General features: G+C 45.4%; 1 protein-coding gene across 1 annotated transcript; it reads left to right on the top strand.

The window, feature by feature from the left end:
* The first annotated feature begins 213 nt into the window (after positions 1-213).
* NKX2-6 (NK2 homeobox 6) lies at positions 214-4052 on the top strand. Its single transcript, XM_083180245.1, has 2 exons — positions 214-418; positions 3496-4052. The coding sequence occupies exons 1-2, from the start codon at positions 214-216 to the stop codon at positions 4050-4052; spliced, it is 762 nt and encodes a 253-aa protein (XP_083036371.1).
* Positions 4053-14441: the final 10389 nt, after the last annotated feature.

The raw sequence follows: 14441 nt of genomic DNA, 5'->3' as shown, positions 1-14441 counted from the left end.
GGAAGATATGTGTGAATGAAGTGCTGAAGGGAGGGGGTTTCCCAGAGAGGTGGGATGTTAGCCAATGGGCATTGAGAAGATCTCAAATGCTGTGGCCTCGTTGCTGCAGACAGAGAGGTCGGAGTCTGGGCCACACAGGCTTCCAGGTGCACAGTGACAGCACCAGCATCCCCATGCTCTCCCCGCTGCCATCCTCTGGGAGCCCCATCAGACATGCTCCCCAGCCCTGCCACCTCCACTCCTTTCTCAGTCAAGGACATCCTGAGGCTTCAGCACTCCCAGCAGCATCCTGCAGGCCAGGTGGAGGCACCATCTCTGCGCCCTGCGCCCAGTGCTGAGCCCCCGGCACCCACCCAGAGGCAGAGACTCTCCTGTGACTCCCCAATGAGAGAGGATGAGGATGAGACTCAGGAACAGAGTGAGTGCCACATATTTCATATACTGCATATTACATGGGGCAGAGATGAGTCGGGTTAGTCCCGGAGCCCACTGCGTCCCGGGATCTAGCATTATACTATATAGCATTTGGCACTCATGTGACGTCACTGCTATATACTATACCAGTCATACGGAGCCAATGTATCAATAGGTCTTACACCAAAGGCGGCTGCTCTGTGGCTTCCCGGCCCTTGTGGTACTACAAGTTCCAGCATGCCCCCCACAGCGGGACAGGAGCATTAGTTGTCCGAAAAATTACTGATAGGAATAAACTCATCTCGGTGCATCTGCGGCCTCTGCCACGTTGTTGTTGTTGTTGTTGTTGTTGTTGTTGTTGTTATTATTATTATTATTATTATTATTATTATTATTATAATAATTATTATTATAGATACACGTGTCGGGATTCTCTTGTGTCTACATGAAATAATATATATACATACACCCTTGTGCCCATACAGTATTATCACCAAGACTATAATACGCTTCATTCCTGCTTAGCTGCATCTATACTATTATTCCTTTTATGTATTGCAAGTTTATTGTGTGTGTGTGTGTGTATTATTATCATTCATATATATATATATATATGTATATATACTGTGCGTGTGTATATCTATCTATCTATATATATATATATATATATATATATATATATATATATATATATATATGCGGGACATTTTGATTAAATAAACCCTGAAGTGTGGCAAACGATATATAAGGAGGATATAATACTATGGGGACAGTAATCACAATCATTATTCTTACTTGCAGCTCATGTAGCAGATTAGCAAACATGCTAAGTAATATATAATTATTTCCAACTTTTATTCCAGGGTTCCATATAGATTCCTAATGATTATAGTTATTTCATATTTAACGTCTGGGGGTAAAAAAAAAAAATACATGTATAGGAGCGATGCTCTACATACTAAAGACAGGCTGGTATATATATATATATATATATATATATATATATATATATATATATATATATATATATATATATATATATATATATATATATATATATGCCAGAATGCTGTAATTATACCTTTTAATACCACCAAGCATAAACCCTGCTATACCAGCTCATTCAAACACTGGTCTCTGGGGAATATAGACATACAAAGCAGATAGAATCAATACTATCTTGACAGAATTTTGGACAGGAATACTCTGTTTTCTTATGCCTTTGTGTATTCATATCTTGTTTTGATTTGATTTGATCTCAGTCAAGTCTCCGTCACATTAGGGATTGTTCATTATTATTGTATGCCTCAACCAAATCCTAGTGAAATATATATATATATATATATATATATATATATATATATATATATATATATATAATTGCATTGCTAGGTATATAAAGCGAGTTAAGTCTTGTTCTTGACCAATTGACCAATTCCCTGCGCTTGGTATATACAGGAAAAAGCTCACTGCATAACTGTGTATTGAACAATATGTTGTTTTATCGATCCATCCCCCAATTTTTTTTTGAAGATATATTAATAAATAAAAGTTAAGTTTTATTTCATAAAACAATACATATTTAAGTGTGCTCCACAAAAATAGTCCTCTTTCCTCTTTGTTTTTCTACATTTATAAACGCACAAAGGTATATTGTCGGTACACAATGCATTTACACACTTTTACAATTAATCTATTTAGATAGATATGTAACTATATATTATACTATATATAAATGTGTACAGTATATATATATATATATATACAGTACTATACACATATTTATATATAGTATATACAGTGTATATATATATATATATATATATATATATATATGTGTGTGTGTGTTTGTGCAAATAATCATTTAGAGCTTTGTGTACCAACATTATACCTTTGTGCGCGCGCACACACACACACACACACACACACATATATATATGCACATATATTTGTTTCTGCATTCCAAATCATACCTACTTTGATACGCATTATTAAGTGATGCCGGCATTTTCAATAATTTATTATCATGTTAAGGGTATTAAACAAAAGACATATTTCTAATTTAATAAGGGGCAGACAAATGGGCCAAATGGTTTTTATCTGCCGTAAACTTCTATATATATTTTTTTTTAGAAGAAAGTTATTGGAAAATTATTATCGTTTAATACCAATTTTTGTTAAGTCACAGACAATCAAATATATCGAATAAAAATAACAATTGCTTTTTTCTTGAGTGAATAATAAATATATAATGCTGAAATAAATTGCGTATAATCTGGGGTAAATGTTTAACTTTCTGCACAAGAACCATTTACAGATGGAACCGCATTACGCTCGTGCAATTGTTTGGAACCATTTCATGGATAATCTGGCATTTAATAGGTAGACAATCTAGAACGTTACAAATAATACATTTATTTGAAGACTAGAGAGGAATATACAGACGTTCCAAGTTTAAACAATGATACATTTTGTATTAACATGAAAAGAGTTTGAAAGAGTTACATATATTTACCTGTTCGTTTTCCTCGATACTTGGTTAATTAAGGAATCGTTTATTTATTAAATCTATAGATCTATATTAAGATCAGTACACTTATATACATGTTTACAATATGATACATATTTGAACCTTATTTGCAATGATGTTTGATGGTGATTTTACAATATTTGCTTGTTTAATCTAACAATAGATTTTCCATAGACCACCGGACCAATCAGCTCAGGTCGTACATCTGCCAGGATTATTTTTAAAAACGAATATATTAGATGGTGGATTCAACTGTAGAAAATTCGATTTTAAAATATTTTTTTTATGTATTGCGTGGGGATTTTTTTTTATTAGGTTAGTTGATAATTGCATCGAGTTGGAGGGTCGACTTTTTTATTAATGTAGTTTGCAAATAGTTTTGTTGTGTATGTTACTGAGGCGCTCCAGGAAGCTGTTATATGACTACAAGTCCCAGCAATGCAGCCCCACAAGAGCTGCTAAACCACAGTATTATGACCTATTATGTGATCTAGAGCAGTGTACAGTATATGGCAAAGGATCCCAGATATTAATGCTTCCTTTCCCCGCAGTGGCCGGGAGTTTGGTGCCCAGGAGGGGAGAACCCCCGGATCGTCCCCAGCAGAGGCAGAGGAGGAAGCCCAGAGTCCTGTTCTCCCAGGTCCAGGTGTACGAGCTGGAGAGAAGGTTTAAGCAGCAGAAGTACCTCTCTGCCCCAGAAAGGGAACAGCTGGCATCAGTCCTAAAACTAACCTCCACCCAGGTGAAGATCTGGTTCCAGAACAGGAGATATAAGTGTAAGAGGCAGAAACAGGACAGGTCTCTGGAGCTGGCAGGGCACCCCGCTCACCCACGCAGAGTGGCAGTGCCAGTTTTGGTCAGGGATGGGAAACCCTGCCTGGGGGGTGCACAGACTCTCCATCCAACTTACAGTGCCAATGCAAACTCCTACCCATACCCTGTCTGCTTTGGTGGATACAGTGGAGGCTCTTACTATACTGGAACCCACAGTGTGCCAGCCGGGGGAAGCCCAGCAGTGCAGCTGGTCAACATGAACGTTACAGCAGTGCCTGGCAGTGCCCAACAGGGGCATCTACAGGTCTCTCTGCCGGGTATTAGGGCTTGGTGACCACACAGACAATGGACATTGCCTATATGAATTATCCTGTGGAACGTGGGAGTTATAACTGGGTGGCACCGAGATTCTCTCCCACTTCCACAAAGAACAGGCTGCAGAGATGAAAATGTAATGCAGTTCAGTGCAACTCTGGCGCAAACATTCAGTGAAAGGATGTGAAGTGTATACAATATAGGTGCTGCAATGGGGGCTTTATTGAATAATAATCGCAACTCAAAAGAACTGTTGCTTTTTTATGGTCTATAAAAAAAGATCATTCTGTTCTACAGCATCGTTAGGAGGAAATGTGATTATTTTGCACTTTGTGACGATTGCAATTCCCCTAATTAATAGCCACGGTGTAAAGTCTAGTTCTCATTTTTATAACTGTAATGAAATATTTGTCATCGTTTATTAAATCAAACATTTGCAATAGGCACTTTTATGCAGATATTCTATAATAATAAGTGTACACGAATGGAGGAGGAAAAACTAAAGTCAAAATAAGTCTTAATGAGTCTTCATTTTTCAACAGTATCAAGTGGGAAATATTAACGTGCCGATTTTCTTATGTCCCGATTTATATGATACCCTTTTCACATTGCAAAAACCTGCTTTCAACCCGTTTTTCTAAACGTGTCTTAAAACTAGTCAAAAGCCAGTTAAACCCCTTTCATATTGCATGATGTAAAGGTAAATTGCAGTTTAAATACCGTTTTGTACCTTTCAGATTCAACCCGTTTCACCCATAGAAAGCCATACAATGTAATTTTAAATGTTTTTTTTTCCTGCTTGTGGGCGGGGATCAAGTGTGGTTATCATTTATAGCAAATACCGTTTCTGAGCTGTTCACACTGCAGGTGAAACGGCTCCGAACCGTGTAGGATCCTCCTTTTAACACGTGTCAAAATGCCGGTTTTCTGTAACCGGTAAATTGACAATGTAGCTTTCACATTGCAGCTGGAAACGTTTTAAAGCACAAAAAAAACGGCAATATACCGTGTTACAGCTGTAATGTGAAATATTTTATATGCACCGAATGTGTTGTTAAATAAACCCGTGCGAGACCAGAAAAGCAGCTATTACTGTATCATTCTGCTGTATCATTGTAATGGCCTGTGGCTTTCTATTATCCTGTCTCTATCAGATTAGTACACCTGGTTTCAGGAATACAATGGACCCTGGCGGTTTTGTTATTTTTAATTTCAATAGTTTTTATTGAATTTTTGCATAGAATAAGAAATATATATATAAACATGTTCGATAACAATTTGTCTTAACATGAATAGACCTAAAGTATACTGAATATTAGGTCCACCTTGAGTTATATTTAGGTAGTAATGAGTAGAAGAAAATTATCATAAAACATCCATGAAGAAATACAATATTCTCGTTCTTTTATTTAACAATATATATATTACTAAAGTCAAACAAGGGGGAATTTTCGGCACGAGTACTGTTGTACTGATGTGTTATTTTTATTCCTGCCATCTTCTGTTATAGGCGATCTTCAGGACGAATATTTTCATGATAAATATTTGGAAACCAGTGTTTCGCATTTTTAATGTAACGCAGCTATTTATCACAGGATTAAGGAAAGTAATGCAATTATCATCTCCGTTTATACATATCTCTCTGAATATCACACAGCAGGGATCAGTCTATTGATATCTATTGTGATTTAAAATTTTATACTATTTAGCATCAAAACTGAAAAATAAACTTTCCAAAAAAAGGGCTGGATGGGCTGATCTATAAGCATAGAATGGTCATTGTAATGGTCAGCATCACTGCCTCACAGCAGTATGGGGTTCATGTGGTTCATCCCTTCCCAGCCATGGCAGTATATGGTGCTAGTGTGGGTTTCCTCCGGGTCCTGCAACCTCCTCGCACAAGGCCGGGGCACCCGGGAAAATTGATTGTAAGCTCTGTTGGGGCAGGCACTGATGTGAATTAGCGTGATGCAGAATATGTGTGCTATATAAATAATGTAATAAATACATATAAAGCAAACCCCAAATCTGATGAAAAATGTGGGAACAGCTGGAAATTTTTCCATCAGTTCCTACTAGAGATGAGCGGGTCCGGATCTCCGGGAACCGGCAGATCCGAATATCACGATCCGAGTCTGGATCCGAGCCGGCTCGGGAGTTCCCGCCTAAATTCCGGACCGAAAACGAGGCAAAACGTCATCATCGCGCTGTCAGATTCTCTCGGGATCTGGATTCTATATAAGACGCACACGCACCCCGCCATCTTTACTCCAGCATAGGAGAGGGAAGAGGGTGGTTGTGCTCTGTGCTGTGCTATAATAATAATATAATATTTTGCTGCTGCTCACTTGATTAGGGTCTGCAGGGGCTGCTGTACACAAGTCCAGTGTACAGGGGCTGCAGTGGCCAGTGTACAAGGGGCTGTACAGGGGCTGTGTTCAGTGTGACAGGGCTTGTGTCCAGTGTACAGGGTTTGTGTCCAGTGTACAAGGGTTGTGTCCAGTGTACAAGGGTTGTGTCCAGTGTACAGGGGCTGTGTCCAGTGTACAGGGGCTGTATACAGGGGCTGTGTCCAGTGTACAGGGGCTGTGTACAGGGGCTGTGTCCAGTGTACAGGGCTTGTGTCCAGGGGCTGTGTCCAGTGTACAGGGGCTGTGTCCAGTGTACAGGGGCTGTGTACAGGGGCTGTGTTCAGTGTACAGGGGTTGCGTCCAGTGTACAGGGGTTGTGTCCAGTGTACAGGGGCTGTGTCCAGTGTACAGGGGTTGCATCCAGTGTACAGGGGTTGTGTCCAGTGTACAGGGGCTGTGTCCAGTGTACAGGGGCTGTGTACAGGGGCTGTGTCCAGCGTACAGGGGTTGTGTCCAGTGTACAGGAGCTGTGTCCAGGGGCTGTGTCCAGGGGCAGTGTCCAGTGTACAGGGGCTGTGTACAGGGGTTGTGTCCAGTTCCGCCTAAATTCCGGACCGAAAACGAGGCAAAACGTCATCATCGCGCTGTCGGATTCTCTCGGGATCTGGATTCTATATAAGACGCACACGCACCCCGCCATCTGTACTCCAGCTTAGGAGAGGGAAGAGGGTGGTTGTGCTGTGTGCTGTGTGCTGTGCTATAATAATAATATAATATTTTGCTGCTGCTCACTTGATTAGGGTCTGCAGGGGCTGCTGTACACAAGTCCAGTGTACAGGGGCTGCAGTGGCCAGTGTACAAGGGGCTGTACAGGGGCTGTGTTCAGTGTGACAGGGCTTGTGTCCAGTGTGACAAGGCCTGTGTACAGTGTGACAGGGTCTGTGTCCAGTGTACAGGGTTTGTGTCCAGTGTACAAGGGTTGTGTCCAGTGTACAGGGGCTGTGTCCAGTGTACAGGGGCTGTATACAGGGGCTGTGTCCAGTGTACAGGGGCTGTGTACAGGGGCTGTGTCCAGTGTACAGGGCTTGTGTCCAGGGGCTGTGTCCAGTGTACAGGGGCTGTGTCCAGTGTACAGGGGCTGTGTACAGAGGCTGTGTCCAGTGTACAGGGGTTGTGTCCAGTGTACAGGGGCTGTGTCCAGTGTACAGGGGTTGCATCCAGTGTACAGGGGTTGTGTCCAGTGTACAGGGGCTGTGTCCAGTGTACAGGGGCTGTGTACAGGGGCTGTGTCCAGCGTACAGGGGTTGTGTCCAGTGTACAGGAGCTGTGTACAGGAGCTGTGTCCAGGGGCAGTGTCCAGTGTACAGGGGCTGTGTACAGGGGTTGTGTCCAGTTCCGCCTAAATTCCGGACCGAAAACGAGGCAAAACGTCATCATCGCGCTGTCGGATTCTCTCGGGATCTGGATTCTATATAAGACGCACGCGCGCCCCGCCATCTGTACTCCAGCTTAGGAGAGGGAAGAGGGTGGTTGTGCTGTGTGCTGTGTGCTGTGCTATAATAATAATATAATATTTTGCTGCTGCTCACTTGATTAGGATCTGCAGGGGCTGCTGTACACAAGTCCAGTGTACAGGGGCTGCAGTGGCCAGTGTACAAGGGGCTGTGTTCAGTGTGACAGGGCTTGTGTCCAGTGTGACAAGGCCTGTGTACAGTGTGACAGGGTCTGTGTCCTGTGTACAGGGTTTGTGTCCAGTGTACAAGGGTTGTGTCCAGTGTACAGGGGCTGTGTACAGGGGCTGTGTCCAGTGTACAGGGCTTGTGTCCAGGGGCTGTGTCCAGTGTACAGGGGCTGTGTCCAGTGTACAGGGGCTGTGTACAGAGGCTGTGTCCAGTGTACAGGGGTTGTGTCCAGTGTACAGGGGCTGTGTCCAGTGTACAGGGGTTGCATCCAGTGTACAGGGGTTGTGTCCAGTGTACAGGGGCTGTGTCCAGTGTACAGGGGCTGTGTACAGGGGCTGTGTCCAGCGTACAGGGGTTGTGTCCAGTGTACAGGAGCTGTGTACAGGAGCTGTGTCCAGGGGCAGTGTCCAGTGTACAGGGGCTGTGTACAGGGGTTGTGTCCAGTTCCGCCTAAATTCCGGACCGAAAACGAGGCAAAACGTCATCATCGCGCTGTCGGATTCTCTCGGGATCTGGATTCTATATAAGACGCACGCGCGCCCCGCCATCTGTACTCCAGCTTAGGAGAGGGAAGAGGGTGGTTGTGCTGTGTGCTGTGTGCTGTGCTATAATAATAATATAATATTTTGCTGCTGCTCACTTGATTAGGATCTGCAGGGGCTGCTGTACACAAGTCCAGTGTACAGGGGCTGCAGTGGCCAGTGTACAAGGGGCTGTGTTCAGTGTGACAGGGCTTGTGTCCAGTGTGACAAGGCCTGTGTACAGTGTGACAGGGTCTGTGTCCTGTGTACAGGGTTTGTGTCCAGTGTACAAGGGTTGTGTCCAGTGTACAGGGGCTGTGTCCAGTGTACAGGGGTTGTGTCCAGTGTACAGGGGCTGTGTCCAGTGTACAGGGGCTGTGTACAGGGGCTGTGTCCAGTGTACAGGGGTTGCGTCCAGTGTACAGGGGTTGTGTCCAGTGTACAGGGGCTGTGTCCAGTGTACAGGGGTTGCATCCAGTGTACAGGGGTTGTGTCCAGTGTACAGGGGCTGTGTCCAGTGTACAGGGGCTGTCTACAGGGGCTGTGTCCAGCGTACAGGGGTTGTGTCCAGTGTACAGGAGCTGTGTCCAGGGGCTGTGTCCAGGGGCAGTGTCCAGTGTACAGGGGCTGTGTACAGGGGTTGTGTCCAGTTCCGCCTAAATTCCGGACCGAAAACGAGGCAAAACGTCATCATCGCGCTGTCGGATTCTCTCGGGATCTGGATTCTATATAAGACGCACACGCACCCCGCCATCTGTACTCCAGCTTAGGAGAGGGAAGAGGGTGGTTGTGCTGTGTGCTGTGCTATAATAATAATATAATATTTTGCTGCTGCTCACTTGATTAGGGTCTGCAGGGGCTGCTGTACACAAGTCCAGTGTACAGGGGCTGCAGTGGCCAGTGTACAAGGGGCTGTACAGGGGCTGTGTTCAGTGTGACAGGGCTTGTGTCCAGTGTGACAAGGCCTGTGTACAGTGTGACAGGGTCTGTGTCCAGTGTACAGGGTTTGTGTCCAGTGTACAAGGGTTGTGTCCAGTGTACAGGGGCTGTGTCCAGTGTACAGGGGCTGTATACAGGGGCTGTGTCCAGTGTACAGGGGCTGTGTACAGGGGCTGTGTCCAGTGTACAGGGCTTGTGTCCAGGGGCTGTGTCCAGTGTACAGGGGCTGTGTCCAGTGTACAGGGGCTGTGTACAGAGGCTGTGTCCAGTGTACAGGGGTTGTGTCCAGTGTACAGGGGCTGTGTCCAGTGTATAGGGGTTGCATCCAGTGTACAGGGGTTGTGTCCAGTGTACAGGGGCTGTGTCCAGTGTACAGGGGCTGTGTACAGGGGCTGTGTCCAGCGTACAGGGGTTGTGTCCAGTGTACAGGAGCTGTGTACAGGAGCTGTGTCCAGGGGCTGTGTCCAGGGGCAGTGTCCAGTGTACAGGGGCTGTGTACAGGGGTTGTGTCCAGTTCCGCCTAAATTCCGGACCGAAAACGAGGCAAAACGTCATCATCGCGCTGTCGGATTCTCTCGGGATCTGGATTCTATATAAGACGCACGCGCGCCCCGCCATCTGTACTCCAGCTTAGGAGAGGGAAGAGGGTGGTTGTGCTGTGTGCTGTGTGCTGTGCTATAATAATAATATAATATTTTGCTGCTGCTCACTTGATTAGGATCTGCAGGGGCTGCTGTACACAAGTCCAGTGTACAGGGGCTGCAGTGGCCAGTGTACAAGGGGCTGTGTTCAGTGTGACAGGGCTTGTGTCCAGTGTGACAAGGCCTGTGTACAGTGTGACAGGGTCTGTGTCCAGTGTACAGGGTTTGTGTCCAGTGTACAAGGGTTGTGTCCAGTGTACAGGGGCTGTGTCCAGTGTACAGGGGCTGTATACAGGGGCTGTGTCCAGTGTACAGGGGCTGTGTCCAGTGTACAGGGGCTGTGTCCAGTGTACAGGGGCTGTGTACAGGGGTTGTGTCCAGTGTACAGGGGTTGCGTCCAGTGTACAGGGGTTGTGTCCAGTGTACAGGGGCTGTGTCCAGTGTACAGGGGTTGCGTCCAGTGTACAGGGGTTGTGTCCAGTGTACAGGGGCTGTGTCCAGTGTACAGGGGCTGTGTACAGGGGCTGTGTCCAGCGTACAGGGGTTGTGTCCAGTGTACAGGAGCCGTGTACAGGAGCTGTGTCCAGGGGCTGTGTCCAGGGAAAGTGTCCAGTGTACAGGGGCTGTGTACAGGGGTTGTGTCCAGTGTGACAGGGCCTGTGTCCAGTGTGACAGGGGCAGTGTCCAGTGTACAGGGGCTGTGTCCAGTGTACAGGGGCTGTGTACAGGGGTTGTGTCCAGTGTACAGGGGCTGTGTCCAGTGTACAGGGGCTGTGTACAGGGGTTGTGTCCAGTGTACAGGGGTTGTGTCCAGTGTACAGGAGCTGTGTACAGGAGCTGTGTCCAGTGTCCAGGGGCTGTGTCCAGTGTGACGGCTTTGTCCATTGTACAGGAGCTGTATCCAGAGGCTGTGTCCATTGTCCAGGGGCTGTGTCCAGGGTGACGGGCTGTGTCCATTGTCCAGGGGCTGTGTCCAGGGTGACGGGCTGTGTCCAGTGTCCAGGGGCTGTGTCCAGGGGCAGTGTCCAGTGTCCAAGGGGCTGTGTCCAGTGTGACAGGCTGTGTCCAGTGTAAAGTAAGCAAAATAAATAAAAGTAATAAATAAAATAAAAACAGATTTTTGGAGGATGATGGAGGAGGAAATAGTGGGAGATCAGCAACCTGATAGAAGTGCTGAAGCTGCTACCACCAATCATGACAAGGCCGATACCTCTTTGTATTTTTTGCTCTTTGGAGCATTTCTCTTTTTTTTGGATAGTTTATTAAACTGCCACCCTGTCTGCCCCTACAGTGCCGCTCTGTTTCCAAGATGTGCCAGGTTGGAAGTGTAAGGTCCACATGTATGTGATGCCCACTGCTGTCGCTTAGCTTAGTCATCCAGCTACCTCGGTATACCCTTTTGGCCCAACTACAGTAAATGAAAACAATTTTGTAAGCTGTGAAGTGATCAAAAGTGACTAGAAATTAGTGGAAACTAATGTTATTGAGGTTAATAATACTTTAGGGGCAAAAACAGGCCCAAATTCTGTTATTTTAGCCATTTTTAGCATTTTTTCATAAAAATCCAGATCCAAAACCAAAACCCACAAGGGTGGTTTTGCCAAAACCAATCCAGATCCAAAACACGAAGGGAGATCCAGATCCAAAACCCGAAAAAGTGGCCTCCGCACATCTCTAGTTCCTACAGGATCTTGAAACAAACAAGCACCAATTATATGCCCAGCTACAGCCTCCAAAAAGTGGATTGATTAAAATGTGTTGCTACAGTATGTGTCTTTATACATATCTTTCTTTCTTTCTTTCTTTCTTTCTTTCTTTCTTTCATTCATTCTTTCTTTCTTTCTTTCTTTCTATCTATCTATCTATCTATCTATCTGTATAAACCACACAAATGTATATAGACTAATTAAGCCTCTGGAAACATAGGTTGCTCTCCTCAAAGGTTGACACGTGGAAGTAAAACGTATAGCTCTGTGTTTGTGTGTGTGTGTGTGTGTGTATATATATGTGTGTGTGTGCTGTATGTGTGTGCGTGTATATATATATATATATATATATATATATATATATATATATATATATATATATATATATATATATATATATAGGGAATGGGGGATGGCGGCACTTGCAGGACGTGAAATGAAGAATTTAATTCCACACAGGGTCTGAGTCAGTTCGTTCAATGTTTCAGTCTATTCGACTGTTCTTGAAAAAAGTAGAATAGACTGAATCGTTGAACGAACTGACTCAGACCCTGTGTGGAATTTATTTCTTCATTTCACGTCCTGCGAGTAACGCCATCCCCCATTCCCTATACTTGTTCCTCTGCAAAGAGAACCTGGAAGGCACCCGGGCAAAGTAGCCCTTGAACAGCTGTGTGGAGTGCCAGCCTAACAAATTGGATTTATTGTTATTCCCCTAGCTCCCCCCCTCTTTGTGGGTGCAACGGGGAGCTGGCAGGAGCGGGCAAGGGGGTATGCGCGGCACTGGGGGAACCTTGGGTCATAGAGGTCCCTGCGGTGCTGAGTATTAAGTTGGCGGGGTCCCTGCAGTGACCTAGAAATGACTAGCGCTATCCACCTGCTGGCTGCGCGGGAAGTGCTTCTGATTTTGAAAGAACTGGCCGCACGCTGATTGGCTGAATCTCAGCCAATCAGCATGCAGCGAGTGTTTTCAAACCCAGCAGCGCTTCCCCCACCGCCGCCTGGCGGATAGCACTAGTTATTTCTAGGTCACTGCAGGGACCCCACCAACTTAATACTCAGCACCGCAGGGACCTCTATGACCGCAGGTACTCCTGCACCGCACGGACCCCCCTGCCAGCACCCCGGGGGGGGGGGTCTTGTCTCTGAACTGGGGTAGGAGGGGGGGGTCTTGTTTCTTAACTGGGGTGGGAGGGGGTGCCTAAATTTTCCCAGCGGGGGGGCGCAAATTTTTTTGTTACGTCACTGCCTGTTTCACCTCTTTACCAAGGCCTATGAGATGTATTACCATCTCATTTGCAGGAGTGGAGGAGCAAAATTAGCCCCCTCTTGTTGTCCCTGTCAAAGGCTACAGCACAAGAGCCTCCTGGCCGGCTCTGCTTTACATTTGCGAGATCTTCTAAGCTGTCCAGAGCCCACTACAGTGGCTGTGAAAAATGCATCAACATCTGCAGCTGACAAAATCGATGTAACAGGAGTGGTTTTTGTGGGACTGACTGAGGGTCTTGAGTACTAGATGGTTTAATACTTGGGACCTGTAGCTTTGCAGGCATGATGTACTGCTTGCGCATATCATGAAAAGATACGGAGGCTAGTGCAAGAGGTTGACATGACCCAGAACAGGGGAGCAGAATCTAATACGGTGGAGGTTTGCACCAAGAACCACCCAAGGAGATATCAAATTCTGCGGCACCAAAAATGCAGGCTGCAGCCCCTGTCTGAGTCCTTTCACTAGCTCTGTGTTGTTATTAGGGGAATAGTAACCCACTGGATTGGATATGGTAATGATTAATAAAAAGGCTCTGGAACAAGAGATACCAAATGGATTGGACCGGAGAATATTGGATCTGAAAATAACCAGGTGGATTGGACCAGAAACAAAAGAATATAGTGACAGTTTTTTCAGGCGCTCTTCACTCTCAGTTGGTTTATCCAGTACAGTTTCTACTGATGTCTCTCAATGTGCATAAAAGAGAAAGAAACCATACCCGGGCCTTTATTCTGATCTGTGCGGAAATTCCCGCATTCTTACGGAGCGGTCCGCACGCCACAGTGTTTTGCCGCATGCGGCCATCGTCCGTAGAAACGCCCACGTGTCCTCCGCATTCGGACGGACTCACTCTTTAAGAACAGGGCGTGTTTACGGACGACATACAAAGCATGCGTGTGCGGGAGAAACACTCCGATTCGGCACGGTATTACAGAGTATTACAGAGTATGCTCGGGAATACCGCATCCGAACGGGAGCCAAGCGGTGCTACCGCACGTAAGCGGAGTATTTACGCCAAACAACCCACTATGAAGTATCTTCTGCAATACATCACATGACCCACTTATTCAATTACCTATCCTCATAAAAAACTGCTTATTTGGAATTGGAATCAATTAGATTCCAATATATCCTTACAAGCATGCCTAACACATGCATTGCACACATTAACCCTTACAGCAATGTAAGTGCAATGCTTTGTATTACACCCTGTGTAAAAGATTATAAACAATCTACACATATACTATTTAAAGTGCAAATAAAACCAACAACTGTGAACTTGCATAAAGAATTTAATG

The sequence above is a fragment of the Crinia signifera genome, chromosome 4 (assembly GCF_055691185.1).
Source record: "Crinia signifera chromosome 4, ASM5569118v1, whole genome shotgun sequence".
Taxonomy (NCBI): domain Eukaryota; kingdom Metazoa; phylum Chordata; class Amphibia; order Anura; family Myobatrachidae; genus Crinia; species Crinia signifera.
Note: the sequence above shows the minus strand (reverse complement) of the source record. Positions and strands in the feature narration are given on the sequence as shown.